At 42.2% G+C, this 14,511-nt stretch overlaps 2 protein-coding genes across 8 annotated transcripts in view; one reads left to right on the top strand and one right to left on the bottom strand.

Annotated features, from left to right (window-relative positions):
* The window catches only part of GTF2H1 (general transcription factor IIH subunit 1), a 46,462-nt gene extending 41,642 nt beyond the window's left edge, over positions 1–4,820 (bottom strand). The window contains exon 1 of one of the 4 annotated variants that reach the window (XM_061610215.1): positions 4,229–4,438. The gene's annotated coding sequence lies outside the window, so the exon portion shown is untranslated. Of the gene's footprint in view, positions 1–4,196; positions 4,443–4,501 lie in introns of those variants that run through there. The other 3 variants (XM_061610213.1, XM_061610214.1, XM_061610212.1) reach the window with 3 other exon arrangements.
* An 82-nt stretch (positions 4,821–4,902) lies between these two features.
* The window catches only part of HPS5 (HPS5 biogenesis of lysosomal organelles complex 2 subunit 2), a 39,515-nt gene continuing 29,906 nt past the window's right edge, over positions 4,903–14,511 (top strand). For 2 of the 4 annotated variants that reach the window (XM_061610216.1, XM_061610219.1), the window contains exons 1-8: positions 4,903–5,075; positions 6,654–6,812; positions 8,596–8,706; positions 9,923–9,987; positions 10,888–11,080; positions 11,929–12,062; positions 12,823–13,038; positions 13,916–13,987. In XM_061610216.1, coding sequence (XP_061466200.1) covers positions 6,720–6,812; positions 8,596–8,706; positions 9,923–9,987; positions 10,888–11,080; positions 11,929–12,062; positions 12,823–13,038; positions 13,916–13,987 — 884 coding nt within the window. In that variant the 5' untranslated portion in view covers positions 4,903–5,075; positions 6,654–6,719. The other 2 variants (XM_061610217.1, XM_061610218.1) reach the window with 2 other exon arrangements.

The raw sequence follows: 14,511 nt of genomic DNA on the forward strand, positions 1-14,511 counted from the left end.
GAAGATTTATTTAAAAAAAGGTTAAAAACATAATGTTTTAAAAAAGGTTTAAAAGCATATTAAAAAGCAATTCCAACACAGAAGCAGACTGGGATAAGGTCTCAACTTAAAAGGCTTGTTAAAAGAGGAAGGTCTTCAATAGGTGCCGAAAAGATAACAGAGATGGCGCCTGTCTAATATTTAAGGGTAGGGAATTCCACAGGGTAGGTGCTGCCACAGTAAAGGTCCATTTCCTATGTTGTGCAGAATGGACCTCCTGATAAGATGGTATCTGTAGGAGGCCCTCACCTGGAGAGCACGGCGATTGACTGGGTATATAAGGGATAAGATGGTCTTTCAGGTATCCTGGTCCGACTTTGTACACCAAAACTAGAACCTTGAACCTGGCCTGGTAGCAAATGGACAGCCAGTGCAATTCTTTCAGCAGCAGGGTGACATATTAGCGATACCCTGCCCCAGTGAGCAGTCTCGCCGTCACATTTTGCATCAGCTGCAGCTTCCAGACCAACCTCAAGGGCAACCCCACATAGAGCACATTACAGTAATCCAGCCTGGAGGTTACCAGTGAGTGGACAACAGTGCTCAGGCTATCCTGGTCCAGAAACAGCCGCAGCTGTCTTACCAGCTGAAGCTGGTAAAAGGCACTCCCAGCCACTGAGGTCACCTGGGCCTCTAGCAACAGAGATGGATCTAGGAGCATCCCCAGACTACAGACCTGCTCTTTCAGAGGGAGTACGGCCTCATCCAAAGCAGGCAACCGACCAATTATCTGAACTTGGGAACCACCTACCCACAGCGCCTCCGTCTTGCTAGGATTCAGAGTCAGTTTATTGGCCTTAATCTAGCCCACCACCGAGTCCAAGCAGCAGTCCAGGGCTTGCACGGCCTCTTCCCGATTCAGATGTTACAGAGAAATAGAGCTGGGTATCACCAACGTACTGCTGACACCTTGCCGCGAATCTCCTGATGACTGCTCCCAAGGGCTTCATATAGATGTTAAACAGCATTGGGGACAAGATGGTAACCTGCGGCACCCCACAGCACAACTGCCAGGAGGCCAAAAGACAATCACCCAATGCTATTCTCTGACAACGACTCTGGAGATAGGATCGGAATCACTGTAAAACATGGCCTCCGATGCCCATTTAACAAGTCGGCCCAGAAGGATACCATGGTCAGTGATTTGGACACACTAAAATATTTACGAGGGTTTCTGGACTATCCACACCCTGCTCAGATGGACTATTTTTTCCTCTGGGACGATCTGGCCTCTAAATTGAGAGACAAGAGCATAATGGCTAGCCATTAAGACTCCCTTGAGAAACTGCAGAAACAATTGACCGAAGACTCAATTGAAAAACAAAGAGATGAACAGCATTTGCATTTCTCCTTCCGCCCCTTCCCTAACTTCTCCCCCAAAACAAACTTCTTCCTCACACGAATCTCTTCCCAACACTCCAATCTCGATTCTCCCCCTTCCTATAAGACTAGTCTATACCCCTCCCAAACTCCATTGTCCCAGATCTCCGGAGACCTTTACCTCGTCCCTCACCTATTCTACCTCCACCTGCTGCTACTCCTGCTGCTATACAAGCTCTACCTCAATCACAAGATGTCCCTACTCAGTCTTCTACTGCCCTGAGTCTTCTACTCCTCCTCCTACCCCTTTTAACCCTTCTATTATTTACTTATTATTTGATTTATATCCCGCCCTTCCTCCCAGCAGAAGCCGAGGGCAGCAACCTCAACCGTCTACCCTTCAGCCTCAACCATCCACCTCTTCCCTTGTACCCGTTTCCTCCTCTTCCCCTATCTCCGCTTCCACTCCAAACCCTGCCCCTTTTTCTACCTCACCTATCACACAAACACCACAGGCAAGTAGGCTATCTGGCTGGGGTTCCCCAATATCAAGTGCCCTTCAGACCTTTCACGATTTTGCTATTGATTGGCTTGGTGGGGCTTGGGTTTCTGACAAATTTACTACTGAAACCTACATCCCTGAATCTGGGTATGAGTCTACTGCTACCACATACTTAAAGGATGTGAATGTGGCAACCCTCCAGAAGAACCTACACCCCACGTTGAAGAGTATAAATGTCAAAATTACTGCAGTGAAGTCATAGACATAAAGAACAATCACAGACCCAGTGAAATATACTCAGTGATATAAATTTGTGTTGTTGTTTTGCCTACCGAAAAATTATTTTGGATGAAGCTAGAGATGTGAAGGCCTGGAAAAATTAGGTAACCCCCCCCATATTTTTCAGAAAACTCCCTCCCATTTTTCTGGCTTTTTGAGGCTGTTTTACATCTCTAGGAAGCCATGAATTTAAGATATAAACTGAAGCAGGTTTCAAAAAATCCACTCTGGGCAAAGTCATTACAGATCAGTATTCCTCTAATGTTAGAGTGACTCATTTTTTTGTAATAGAGTGCTGAAAGTCGTGGTATTAATAACTTACAGTAGGTCCCACTCCCACCGCGGGTTACGTTCTGGACCCCCGCTGTAAAGCAAAAACCACTGCAAAGCGGAACCCATTAAATAGAATGGCACGCAATGCCCGAAAACCGCCATAAAAGCAGAACAAGCGCCGTATGAGTGGGGGTTTAGTCTAATTGCAACCGCTGTATTAGCAAATCGCTGTAAAGCGAATTGGTGTAAAGTGGGGCCCTACAGTATCAGTCACTAACATGTTGTATAGATGGGCTAAATATAATTAGTTCTAATTCACAAGTGCATCACAGGGTAACAGCAGATTACAGCTGTTATTTTTTTTCTGTTGTAAGCAACAGGGAAGTCAACAAGGACTACCAAACTCGCATATGACCTTTGCATGGATCACCGTCTAATTAACATAGAAAAATGCAGATTCCAAGAGGAAACAAAACAATGTGCCATCCTGTCCACCCAACTCCATGTGCAAGAAAATGTCCTCTCCTGACCATAAGAAGAGCCTGCTGGATCGGACCAAAGCCAATCTAACGCAGCATCTTGTTGTCACAGTGACCAATCAGATGCCTATAGGAAGCCCACAAGCAGGACCCGAGCAGAAGAGCATACTGCCTCTAACTATGGAGGCAAAATATAGCCCATCATGGCTAGTAACCATTGACAGTCTTATACTCCATGCCTTTGTCATGACTCTTTTAAAGCCATCCAAGTTTATGTACATTACTGCATCTTGTGGGAGAGAATTCCATAGCTTACTATGAGATATGTGAAAAAGTACTTTCTTGTGACTGTCTTGAATTTTCCAACGCTCAGCTTCATTGGATGCCCATGAGTTCTAGTGTTTCACAGCTGCCACAACTAGATCAACACCTTCATCAAGCTGTCCACTACAACACCAAGGTCTCATTCCTGGTCAATCACTGCCAGTTCAGATTAATGTATATACAAAATTAAGATTTTTTTTTGCCCCATTTCTTTACACTGAATTGCATTTGCCATTGTGTTTTCTCTCATATAATTGACAAAACCCACAATTGAAGGGTCTATCATATTAGAGCCTTTTCTCTTACCAATCCCCTGAGCAGCTTACCCACCAAAGCTTGCCAAATCAAACTACTGGTTCCCGACACATGGGTACCCCTCCCTCAAATGTTGTTAAAATGGCAAGTATTTTTTTTATCAGTCACTCAGCTGCAATGTACTAAAGAATCTTGTAATACAGCCCCCAAGGAAAGCACTCTTATTTACTTTGCATTTTAAAATACAGCCTCTGCTTATGATTGATAGAACCATCTAGAAATTGAAAATGTAGTATTACCGGAAACAATGGCTCATTTTAAAATTATTTGTACTGTATTACCAGCAGAGTAGAACTCATACACACCATCAAAAATCTAAAACAATACTTTATCCCAACGACTAAGTGTTTTGCATTTCTAGACCCTAACTTCTGGGGAAAAATCTTCATTACCAAATCTTTCTCTTTCACTTGCGATACAACTAAGACATTCAGATAGAGAAAGGAAAATATTCATCGGAAGTAATAAGTAGCACGAAACGGAAAAAAACGCTCATTCAACAGCGCCCAACTACATTCACCCTGTACCGTCCTGCAAAGTATCCAATCTTATGCACCATGGAGATTTGAAACAATAGTCATGAAAAGCGGAAAACCCAAGACAGGATTAAAGATTCACCCCCCCATTTCCAAAGAAGCAAAAACTAATGAGAGAGGCCTTCAAACCTAGAACCACTGAACCCAGGCAGGCCCCCTACCGTAGGGGAAACTGAGGGTCTGAGCTTTCACCACCAGCTCCTCCCAACAGGCACAGGCACGTTCACTTCAAAAGACGGCCAGCACTAAGCTCGAAAGCCGTCTCGCTCCCACTTTGAAGAGCTCTCAGCGCCGCCACCGCCGCCCGGGCCATGGGGCGGCCAAAGAGTTCGGCAGAGAAGGAACACGTGACCGGAAACAGTTAGCTCACACACGACAGAAACAAGACCACACCACGTGACAGAAGAAAGTGCTACCGCCGCCATGCCACTTACTCGCTCATGTGATGGAGCCCGTCAGCCGCCATGGCACTTTTCTGATCACGTGAAGGCCTGTCCGCGTCGCCGCCGCCATGACAGTGTCCAGAGGGGAAAAAAAGAGGGGGGAGGGGGAGGATACAATAATAACGCAGTCACTCCTGCCTCATTCCTTACGAACTTGCTACCGGATTTTGTAGATCTAAGGACTCCATTCCTTTCTCCCCTTGCTTTCCTTTCCGTATGTCCCACTGATCGGTGCTAAGCCGCCGGCGCCGCGCTGAGGGGGGAGGGGGATCTTGCCTGAGCAACGGTCCGAAGGGGGGGAGGAAGGGGAGGGGAGAGAGCGTGGCCGTCACGTGACGCGGAGGGAGCGAGAGTGGGGGCGGCTGCGGCGTGACGTTGTTGAGTGGCAGCCGTGAGCAGGTCTGGATGGTGCCTACTGAGGGCGCCACAGAGAGACGGGGGGGGGCTGGAAGTCACGCGCCTGGCTTTGTAATTAGAGGCGGGGCCGGACTAAGCTAAAGAGCAGAGAGCGGCTGACAAGCTGGTGCTCCTGGTGTAAGGAGTAGATCTCTAGCTGAGAGTGGAGGTGAGCGGACGAGCAGTTACCCTGAGCGAATCCAGACATTTATTCCAAGGCTGTACCATTGTCTCTGAGGTGGAAGTTTGGCTCCCCGGGTGGGTTGAAAGAGAGAAAAGCCCAGCAACTGCCTCTAAAGCAGTAATCCTCGGGGCTCTTAGCTGCGAGTCACCTGTGCACCAGTGAGCTGGAAGTGCGATTTTCAATATGCTACTTCTCCTTTTGTGGGGGACTGGTGTTACGTGTCCAGAGACCGTGTAAGGTTTTCTTTCTGTGCCTTCCGGTCTGTCAAGGCTGAAGCTGTGTCCCACTTCCTCATAATGATTTTAAATCTTACTGTAACGTTATTAACCGGTGCACTAAAATACTCAAGAATAGTGTGTAAGTAATATCTAAGAAAGACGACTTGCGATCTTTTAATTCCTCTTTTGGTTGCTAGCGGTATGATCCCCAGATCGTGTCACTAGTAAGGTTTTTTAGCAGCGTGTTTGCTGAAAAAACACATGGTTGGACTAAAATGTGTTTTCAGCTAACACACTTTAGTCCAACCATATGGTTTTTTGGAGTAAAGTGTGTTAGCCGAAAACACACTTTAGTCCAACCGTATGTTTTTTTTAGCAAACACGCTGCTAAAAAACCTCACTAGTGACACGATCTAGTGACACAGACCTGAACTTACAAGGTCTGAACAGGGTGGTTCACGATAGATGCTCTTGGAGGTCACTGATTCATAGGGTCGCCATAAGTCGTAATCGACTTGAAGGCACATAACAACAACAAAGTGTGTTTTGCAGTGCAGAGTACTCTTCCTGGTTCATAGGATCAATAACCGCCTTGGGCCAGTAGAGCGCTTTATAGGAGTAGAACTGGCTATGACATGGATGTACAACTTGAGGTGTTGTGTTCAAATCCCAGTTACTTATTCAGGTATTGCATTGATCAAGGAAGTTAATTGTTATTATGGAACTGGCAACCACATGTCTGTATTCTTTCTATTGTTGAATTTATATGAGCTAGAGAACAGCTATGAAGAAAAACTTGTTCCTTACTATTTGTTCTTTCATGTTTAAAGGACAAGAATAAAGTCTTTAAATGTACTTAAGCTGCTGTGATTTCAAGTATGTGAGAATGTTCTGGATCTCATCTTTGGACTAGGGCAGTGGGATGATGCATGGCATCAATTTGCTATACCCAAGTCTTGAAGTCATTTTTTATCGAAACTGCACCCCAAACTCCTAGAAGGTGATTTGAGAACGAAACTACATTATCTTGTTGTGTCCAACATGTGAAGTTTAGTCTCATTATGTTTACTTTGAAACAAGTAAGATTTACACCCAAACAATTATGTCTGGGATTGAAGCCATAAAGAAGTAGAAGGTTCCGGATACTCACTAGTTTTGGTGCAGTGAGCTAATTAGTTGTAGCATAACTGATATCTATTGTTAGCTGAGTGTATTTACTCCATCATACGAGTATTAGTAATATCAGATCCTAAACCTTAAAAGGAGAAGTAAATGTTTAGGAAGCCCAATTTTAGCTAAGTGGTGAAGAAGTCATATTTCACATTCTCACATTTCATTCTCATAGGTGGAGCTGGAAAACTTAGCAGTAACAAACTTGAGAAAGGATATTGTATCCTGTATACCAGTGCCAATGATACCTGAATCTTGCAGCCATGTATTGGCAGAGTTTGAGTGCCTCAGTCCACTGCTTTCTGCTCTCAGGCTGGATTCTAGTCGTTTGAAGGTGTGTTTGAGTCACAATTGTGGTAATATGTTATCATAAGAACGTAAGAAGAGCCTGCTGGATCAGGCCAGTGGCCCATCTAGTCCAGCATCCTGTTCTCACAGTGGCCAACCAGGTGCCTGGGGGAAGCCCGCAAGCAGGACCCCAGTGCAAGAACACTCTCCCCTCCTGAGGCTTCCGGCAACTGATTTTCAGAAGCATGCTGCCTCTGACTAGGGTGGCAGAGCACAGCCATCAGGCTAGTAGCCATTGATAGCCCTGTGCTCCATGAATTTGTCTAATCTTCTTTAAAGCCATCCAAGTTGGTGGCCATTACTGCATCTTGTGGGAGCAAATTCCATAGTTTAACTATGCGCTGAGTAAAGAAGTACTTCCTTTTGGCTGTCCTGATCATTTTCCTAACAGCATTTAGAAATCCCATATGTTTGTAATTCGTGGCATACATTCCAGTATAGACTCTGTGGCAATCCATTGGTTTAAATCTTACAAGCAGTTTTGCAGATGAAGCAGGATTATTAATTAATCCTAATTAAGCAGCAGTATCTGAAAACAAAGTACATAAGTAAAATGAGAGCCTCAAAAGCAAATCATATGTGAAAAATCAAAATGCAACAATTGCAATATATATAATCTAGAAAAATCTCAAATACCACAAAAACTATCCACATTCCAATCTCCAAAATTATTAATATACACACTATACTAATTTAAAAACACAATCCAATTATCCACCACATCACTCCATCCACTCAATTCTCATTTCAATAAAACACTCAAGCACTCAACTAACCAACAATCATATACAAAAAAAAAGTCCACTGAATACGAACAATCCTATGGAACAGCCTTTCCCAACCTTTGGGTCCCCAGATGTTGCTGGACTACAATTCCCATCATTCCTGACGATTGGCCATGCTGACGGGCTGATGGGAGTTGTAGTCCAACAACATCTGGGGACCCAAAGGTTGGCAAAGGCTGCTATAGAAAGAACCCAAACACTCACTCATTTTCACCCCAATTCTCCTCTGGGACAGTGCAAACACCTATCCTAGGGGGATTAAATCTTTTTCCACCAACACATTCACCCTCAGGGGAATCGGGCACAACCACCAGTACACCTGATGTTCACCACCTCACAGGGTGCATTTCTGTCAAATAAGAATAAAAATTAAGTCTCTTAAAGAACAATAGTGCTCCAAGAACAGCAAACCAAGAAGGGGGTGATGTCCTTGTGACAACTCCAAACAGAAGACATCAAAGGTGTTGCCACTTTGAGGTCAACTGATCAGCAATGGTGTGTTGCACTGTGGCATCTTGCTTTTTATTTCTATAAGCATGAAGTGATACCCAGCTGCCCAGAGTTCTCTCGGTTACTGTCATACCTCCAGATGGTTCTGCCATAGGTGTAGAGCTTCACAGACAGATGACGACTATTGGGAGCCAGAGGGAGGTGGCAGGTGATAATATTCTTTTTCTCCCCTCCTGCTGCCCTGGCTCCCTTTCCTCCTCATTAGCTTAAGTTTGAAGTCCAAACACACAAGACCAGTGTCATTTCTTTAAAGTGGAGAGAGAACCTTGTTGCTATTGTGCTAAGCAGCTCACAGCAACACTTTTCTTTTTACTCATGTTCAGCAGTAAGAGTAAAATAAATCTGCGTTCCTGGACAGATTTTATTTCTTCCTACCTTAGAAGTGAAAGTGAAACTATTATCAATGATGTCAGTACAGTATTTTCTTTCAACAATGACTGGCTTTTAACTATATCCCTTTTCTCTTTTCTGAAGTGCACATGTATAGCAGTTTCTCAAAAATGGTTGGCTCTGGGTAGTTCAGGTGGAGGACTCAACCTCATCCAGAAAGATAGCTGGAAACAGAGGCTTTTTCTCACTCATAAGGTAAGACTGAAGGAATTTTTTTAAGAATCCCCAGGTAAGAATGAAATATGATTTGCAGAAGCTGAGAACATGCCTTCATTAAAACATCTAACAATAAATGAGTAAGCTTCTCATTTTAGAGACTTAATATTTGTTTTTATGTCAGTCATAAAGCTTGGAGTGATATCTAGGTAAGTCATACTCAGGAGTATAGAGCCACTGAAATTAGTGGACAAGTACCTTGGTTAAATTGGCTTTGTCTGAATATGACGGGCAGAGCAATCTAGCTCGGGGCTGGAGAAGTGGTACCAGTGCAAGATAAGCCAGTGTAAAGTTCTGTCACATCCAATTGCTCTTCAGGACTTCTGGGTTGGCTGAATCCCGGCTCATTTGGGAGCTGCGTGCAGGGATCAGAAAGTAAAAGCCTGCTCTCCCAAATACCCTTACCGGGGAGTAAACCCTCTCCGTTTACTTCTGTTGTATTTATTAGTATGACCTTTTTCTGAGCATAACTTTGCCTGAATTGGGACCTGCAAGAGTGCTCTGACCATGAGTTGGATGTGGCCTAAGTCCCTTCACCTTGGACCCTCCCCTAACATGGCCCTGGAATGCCTGTTTTGGGGGGCTTAGGCCAGCTTCACGTATACTGGTCCCGGCTGAGGGACATACACCGGTGTAGCCTGGCTGTGCTGGGACTCAGCTGGAAATCAGCTGCATTCCACCCCCCTCAGCCCAGGCAGCTAGCTTGCACTCTTAGTCATATATCACCGTCAGTTTTTTTTCAGCTGCTGTTTCATGTATTACATAGCTAAGAAAATCCTTTAAAGTGTGAATAGCAGCTAGTACAGAAATGGGAACTAGAATGTTGGATCCAGAAAACAAATAAATAATCTAAACTATATTTTACTACAATTATCTGTATCCTGCCTTTTAGGGTATAGAGCTTTCCAAGGCAGTTTAGAAGTAACAACAATAAAAATGCATTAAACTAATCACATTAAATAAGTCATCAGGATTCCTCCCACAGAGTAATTGGTGGTAAGTGTTGCTGTGGGGAACGGGGATAATCCACACAGAACACGTTCCAATATCTTCATTTCCTTTTTTTGTCTATTGAAACAAAAGTATGGGGGTGAGCATTCGGAATTAAAAAAAATATAAAATGCAGCTAAAAGTCAGGCATAGTTGAGGTACTGAATACTAATAGGACAAATCTGACTGCTTTATCTCTTGGTAGGAAGGTGCCATTTCCCGCATTGCTTTTTGTTTATATGACGAGGACTATGTTGCCGTAGCTACAAGGTGAGAACCTTAAAAATCAACTTACTGTTCTTGAGCTATAGTTCTGGCTTATTTTTAGTAGTGGAAGAGGCATTTCAATAATGCAAATAAGAGAGTTCACATACATGATGCAAGTAATGTAAACATTGCTAATAGTTTTAACATACAACATCCTTAAAAAGGCTCATGTGCACCATCCTCTTCCCTTCACTTGTGTGCAAGGGGAGGATGTTAAATTCTTTTGCTTCTAGTTGGCTCTTGCTACCAAAAGCAGCCTGCTGTGGGTTGTGCAAGCCAGGACCTAAAACTATGAGCAAACTGTGGTTTGCACTAGCCAGTGTTACCTGCCTGTGGATATAATGGCAAACTTGTTTGCAACAAGCTAGAAATAGAATTGTTATATCCACTGCTGTTCTTTTGGTTATTATAGTATTTGGATTTTTTTTTATTTTACTATTGGTTTATTGTTTGTGTAAGCAGCTCTGGGTTTTTTTTATGAAGGGTGGGCTACAAATGGTAATAACACGTTAATAAAAGTTTCTTATCTCCTCCTCTCATTTGCAAATGGGGGGAAGACAAGGCAGGTGTGTGTGAGCCTGTCATTTGTGGCAACAACAATCATTTGTCATATTTGAACCAGATCAGTGACTCTAATAATGTCCTCCAAGTTAAGGGTGAGAGAAATGCAGGAAGTCGTTAACGTGACAATTCCGAAGCACTGAGATTTATTTCAGTCTTCCACTTTTTCAAGTATAATATCTCTTGTAAGCCTCCCAACTGGTATCCAAATGTTAATAAGTAAAATAAAAAATAAATGTTTGAAAATGGGTGTGAACTCTGTTAAATACATTAATAAATGTGGGAAGCTGATATATTTGTTTATGTTTTTTTAAAAAGTAATATAAACCTTGTCTTTTACAGTCAAGGCCTTATTGTTGTCTGGGAACTGAATCAGGAACGTCGTGGGAAGCCAGAAAGGATTTATGTTTCATCTGAGCACAAAGGCAGAAAAGTAACAGCTCTTTGTTGGGATACCAGTGCACTCCGTGTTTTTGTTGGTGATCATGTGGGGAAAGTGTCTGCCATCAAGATTAATACATCTAAACAAGGAAAGGTAATTTTTCTGCGAGAGATTTTGAACATAATAATATACAGATTTTGGCCGGTCTAGGTAGCCAGACTTTGTGGTTATTGGGATCCTCCCCCTGTCTCTGCCCCAAAGCTCGGGGGAGGGCAGCTGAGGCTAGTTCATCATGTAGTTCATCATAGTACTTCTGAGGTACTGGAGGACCTCCAGAAGGTAGAACGACAAGGAGGAGTCCTGCTTGTCATCTTCATCTTTGTTGGCATGGCAATTCTGAGATGCTCAAAGGATATCCAGAATATAGTCTGACTGCAGGGATGATCTATTCTCCCCTCTCCAGCTCTGAGCTTCAGAAGAGGTCTAGGCTTCATATTTGCTTAGTGGGGAGGAATGCTTTCCATGGAGAATATGATTGTGAATTTGTGAGCCCCTGCATAGGGAGGCAGTTTCAATTCTGTGTGGTTTCTGTAAGGCTTTTGCATCCAAGCTCACAGAATTAAGCAGTTTGGATTAAAAAAAAGATTGCATATATATCTTGAGAATCTTGCTTGCGTTACATGATCTGTAAAAATTGTCTGACTTACAATATAAACATTCTGTTGCAGGGGACAAACTTCTAGAAGCTACTCTGCAGTTCATGTTTTATTTCTTTAATAGATTTTTTTTTGTTTAGGCATGTGTTTTCATTGATCCTTAGATATTGACGAGCAACTGCAACTCCAGAGAAGGCATCCAGGCATTTCAAAAATAACCTGAAATGTAGCCATAATATGAATTTTCTGTAGTGCATTCAGCTTTTCTTAGTAGCATAAAATCAATTTTGCAACTCTAGTTTTCTTTAAGAGTCTGTCCAGTTTACATTTATTCTTTATGCTTAGGCTACCACTGCATTTGTGATGTTTCCAGTTCAGATTATAACCACTGTTGATTCTCGTGTGGTTCAGCTTGATTATTTGGATGGAAGGTTGCTTATCTCTTCTCTTACTCGCTCTTACTTATGTGACACGGAGAGGTAATTAATAAACTATAAAGTAATGTCTGTGCTATGTGTGATTTCTGGTAGATCATTTGCAAGGCTACCTCTTTTATATTAATCTTCACCTAGAAATAAGTAGTAATTTGCCACATTTTCTGAAGCTACAGTTTAGCTTTTTTCCTTTTTGTGATCTGGTCCTTAGAGCAGCTGGAAACACTATGTTAACTACTTATTACATTTCTCTCCTCCCCAGTTTCTTATGCATCACTGCAAATATGGTTTTGCCTTTGGCCTCCCCATCTTACAACTTTTCCTCTCTCACCATTGTTTAAATTTCTTAAAAACCCACATAATTATCCTCTCTGCTCCAAACCACAATTTCCAAACATAGTTGCATATTCCCAATTGTTGGTTCCCTTCTGCATCACCCTTTGGAAATTAATACTCCTTTCTGCTGATGTTTTTGAGTGAATTCAAATATCAATTCAAGCCACATACTCTTCTGTTGCTAACTTTGATTTGAATGTAAAAATGTGATGATAACTGTGAAGACAGACGAAAGTGGCATAATAGTAATATTTAAGTGCATAAAGCAAACCCATTGAATTTTCAAACTAAAAGCAGCAAGCATTTTATAAGGACTTACTCTATAATTCTATCTATTATGTGTTCTTTAAATTTGTGTGTTCTGTCTTTACGTAGCCTCAAAAGCTTTGTGTTAGGTTTTTGCTTACATTTTTATTCAATAAGTGTTAAAACAGGATTCCCCCCCCCCAACTGTTTTTGGTTTATATAGGGAAAAGTTTTGGAAAATTGGAAACAAGGAAAGAGATGGTGAATATGGAGCTTGTTTTTTTCCAGTTGGAAAGAGCTGTGGGAGCCAGCCGTCATTGATATATTGTGCCCGTCCTGGTTCACGGATGTGGGAGGTGAACTTTGAAGGGGAGGTGCTAAGTACGCATCAATTCAAACAGCTCTTGTCGTCACCACCTCTCCCTGTTATTACTCTAAGGTATTGATCATGGTAATGCAATCATTAGATGTTAATTTTCATCTTGGTTATGGTTCTTCCTATGAGGGAACAACACCGTCACATTTTATGTAGGGTATCCACATAGAAGAGATCATGGGGTGGGTGAAGTGAACTTAAGCTGATGTCAATTGAGAATCTTCTTAGGTTTCTGCACTGCTTTCCATTGTGTATGGTGTTCATACTTGTGATGAAGCAGATGCTGGTAAAGCATAGAACCTGAGTCAGGTTTTAGGGAGCCCAGAATCTTACTATATATGAAAGCCTAGAGTCTGAGGCTCAGTTCGTATGTTTTGCAAGTAGCAGAGCTGCTGCTTTGTGGGCAGCTGTCCACACAGTTATTTGTTTATGAAAGTAGTACATGTGGTCTGGGACAATTTTAACCATGCAGTCACGCTTTTACACAAATGTCTAACTTCATAATCATGTATTGGATTCCTGACAGCAAGCAAACTGTAAAGATGCTGCTTGTAGTAGATTTATATCTTGCTCACTCTAGCACCAGACTCTTCAGATGCTTGCATCTGATGTTTTGGGATCCACCAGACCTCAAGACAGGCTGCTAGGGAGTCGTCTTCCATCTGGCTAATTCCTTTTTGGTCACTTCTCTGGATCCAGCCCAAGATACTGATTTTTTTTAAAAAAAAAATCAATACAGTAAAAGAAATGAAGTTTGGGGCAAGATACCTTCTCTAGACCAAACAAAGGTAAAAGGTTCAGGAAAAGAAAACTGTTTAAAGCCATACAAAACTTTGAGCAGTGCCAAATATGATCCTTTGATATATAAAAAAAATACTGAAATGGTTTTTGATCCAATAATTAAAACTGAATTGGCCTAATTCAATATTTTTTTTTTAAGGGATGATCTGGAGTATAATGTTTCTGCCTGCTCCCCTCAGTCTTTGGCTTTTCCCAGGCTGCTTTTTTTGAGGTAAATAAGAATCTGTTTATTGTTTCACCCCTGAAGCTAAAACAATTAAGATTAGAAGCAAAATATAATGAACAAATGATAAATTCATGTTAAAAATGTCCTTCAATTTAACTGTTGCATTTAAATTGCACTTGTTCCTCAGAGTGGCATACAAGTTTCTACCCTCTGTTTTGTCCTTGCAACAACCCTGTGCCGTAGGTTTGTGACGATGATGGTTCAAGGTCACCTGATAAGCCTCACGAGAGTGGAGATTTGAGCCCAGGTCTCTAGGCCCTAAATTGGGCAGTCTAAACACTATGTGATGGTTATTTTCAATTACATCATCAATTTACTTGAATTTTATAAGAATCACAGAAAATTGTGCTCTTGGGTGTTATATGATAAGTCCTTCACTGCCTGTATGCTGCAACGATAAAGAGCTGGCTTTTGTACTTCTACCATAATTTTGTTCATTCTGTTTACTTGGAAGTAAGTAACACTGAATTCAAGTAAAAATGCATAGGACTGCAGCCTTAATGGGTGAC

Source organism: Rhineura floridana, chromosome 2 (genome assembly GCF_030035675.1).
Source record: "Rhineura floridana isolate rRhiFlo1 chromosome 2, rRhiFlo1.hap2, whole genome shotgun sequence".
NCBI lineage: Eukaryota > Metazoa > Chordata > Lepidosauria > Squamata > Rhineuridae > Rhineura > Rhineura floridana.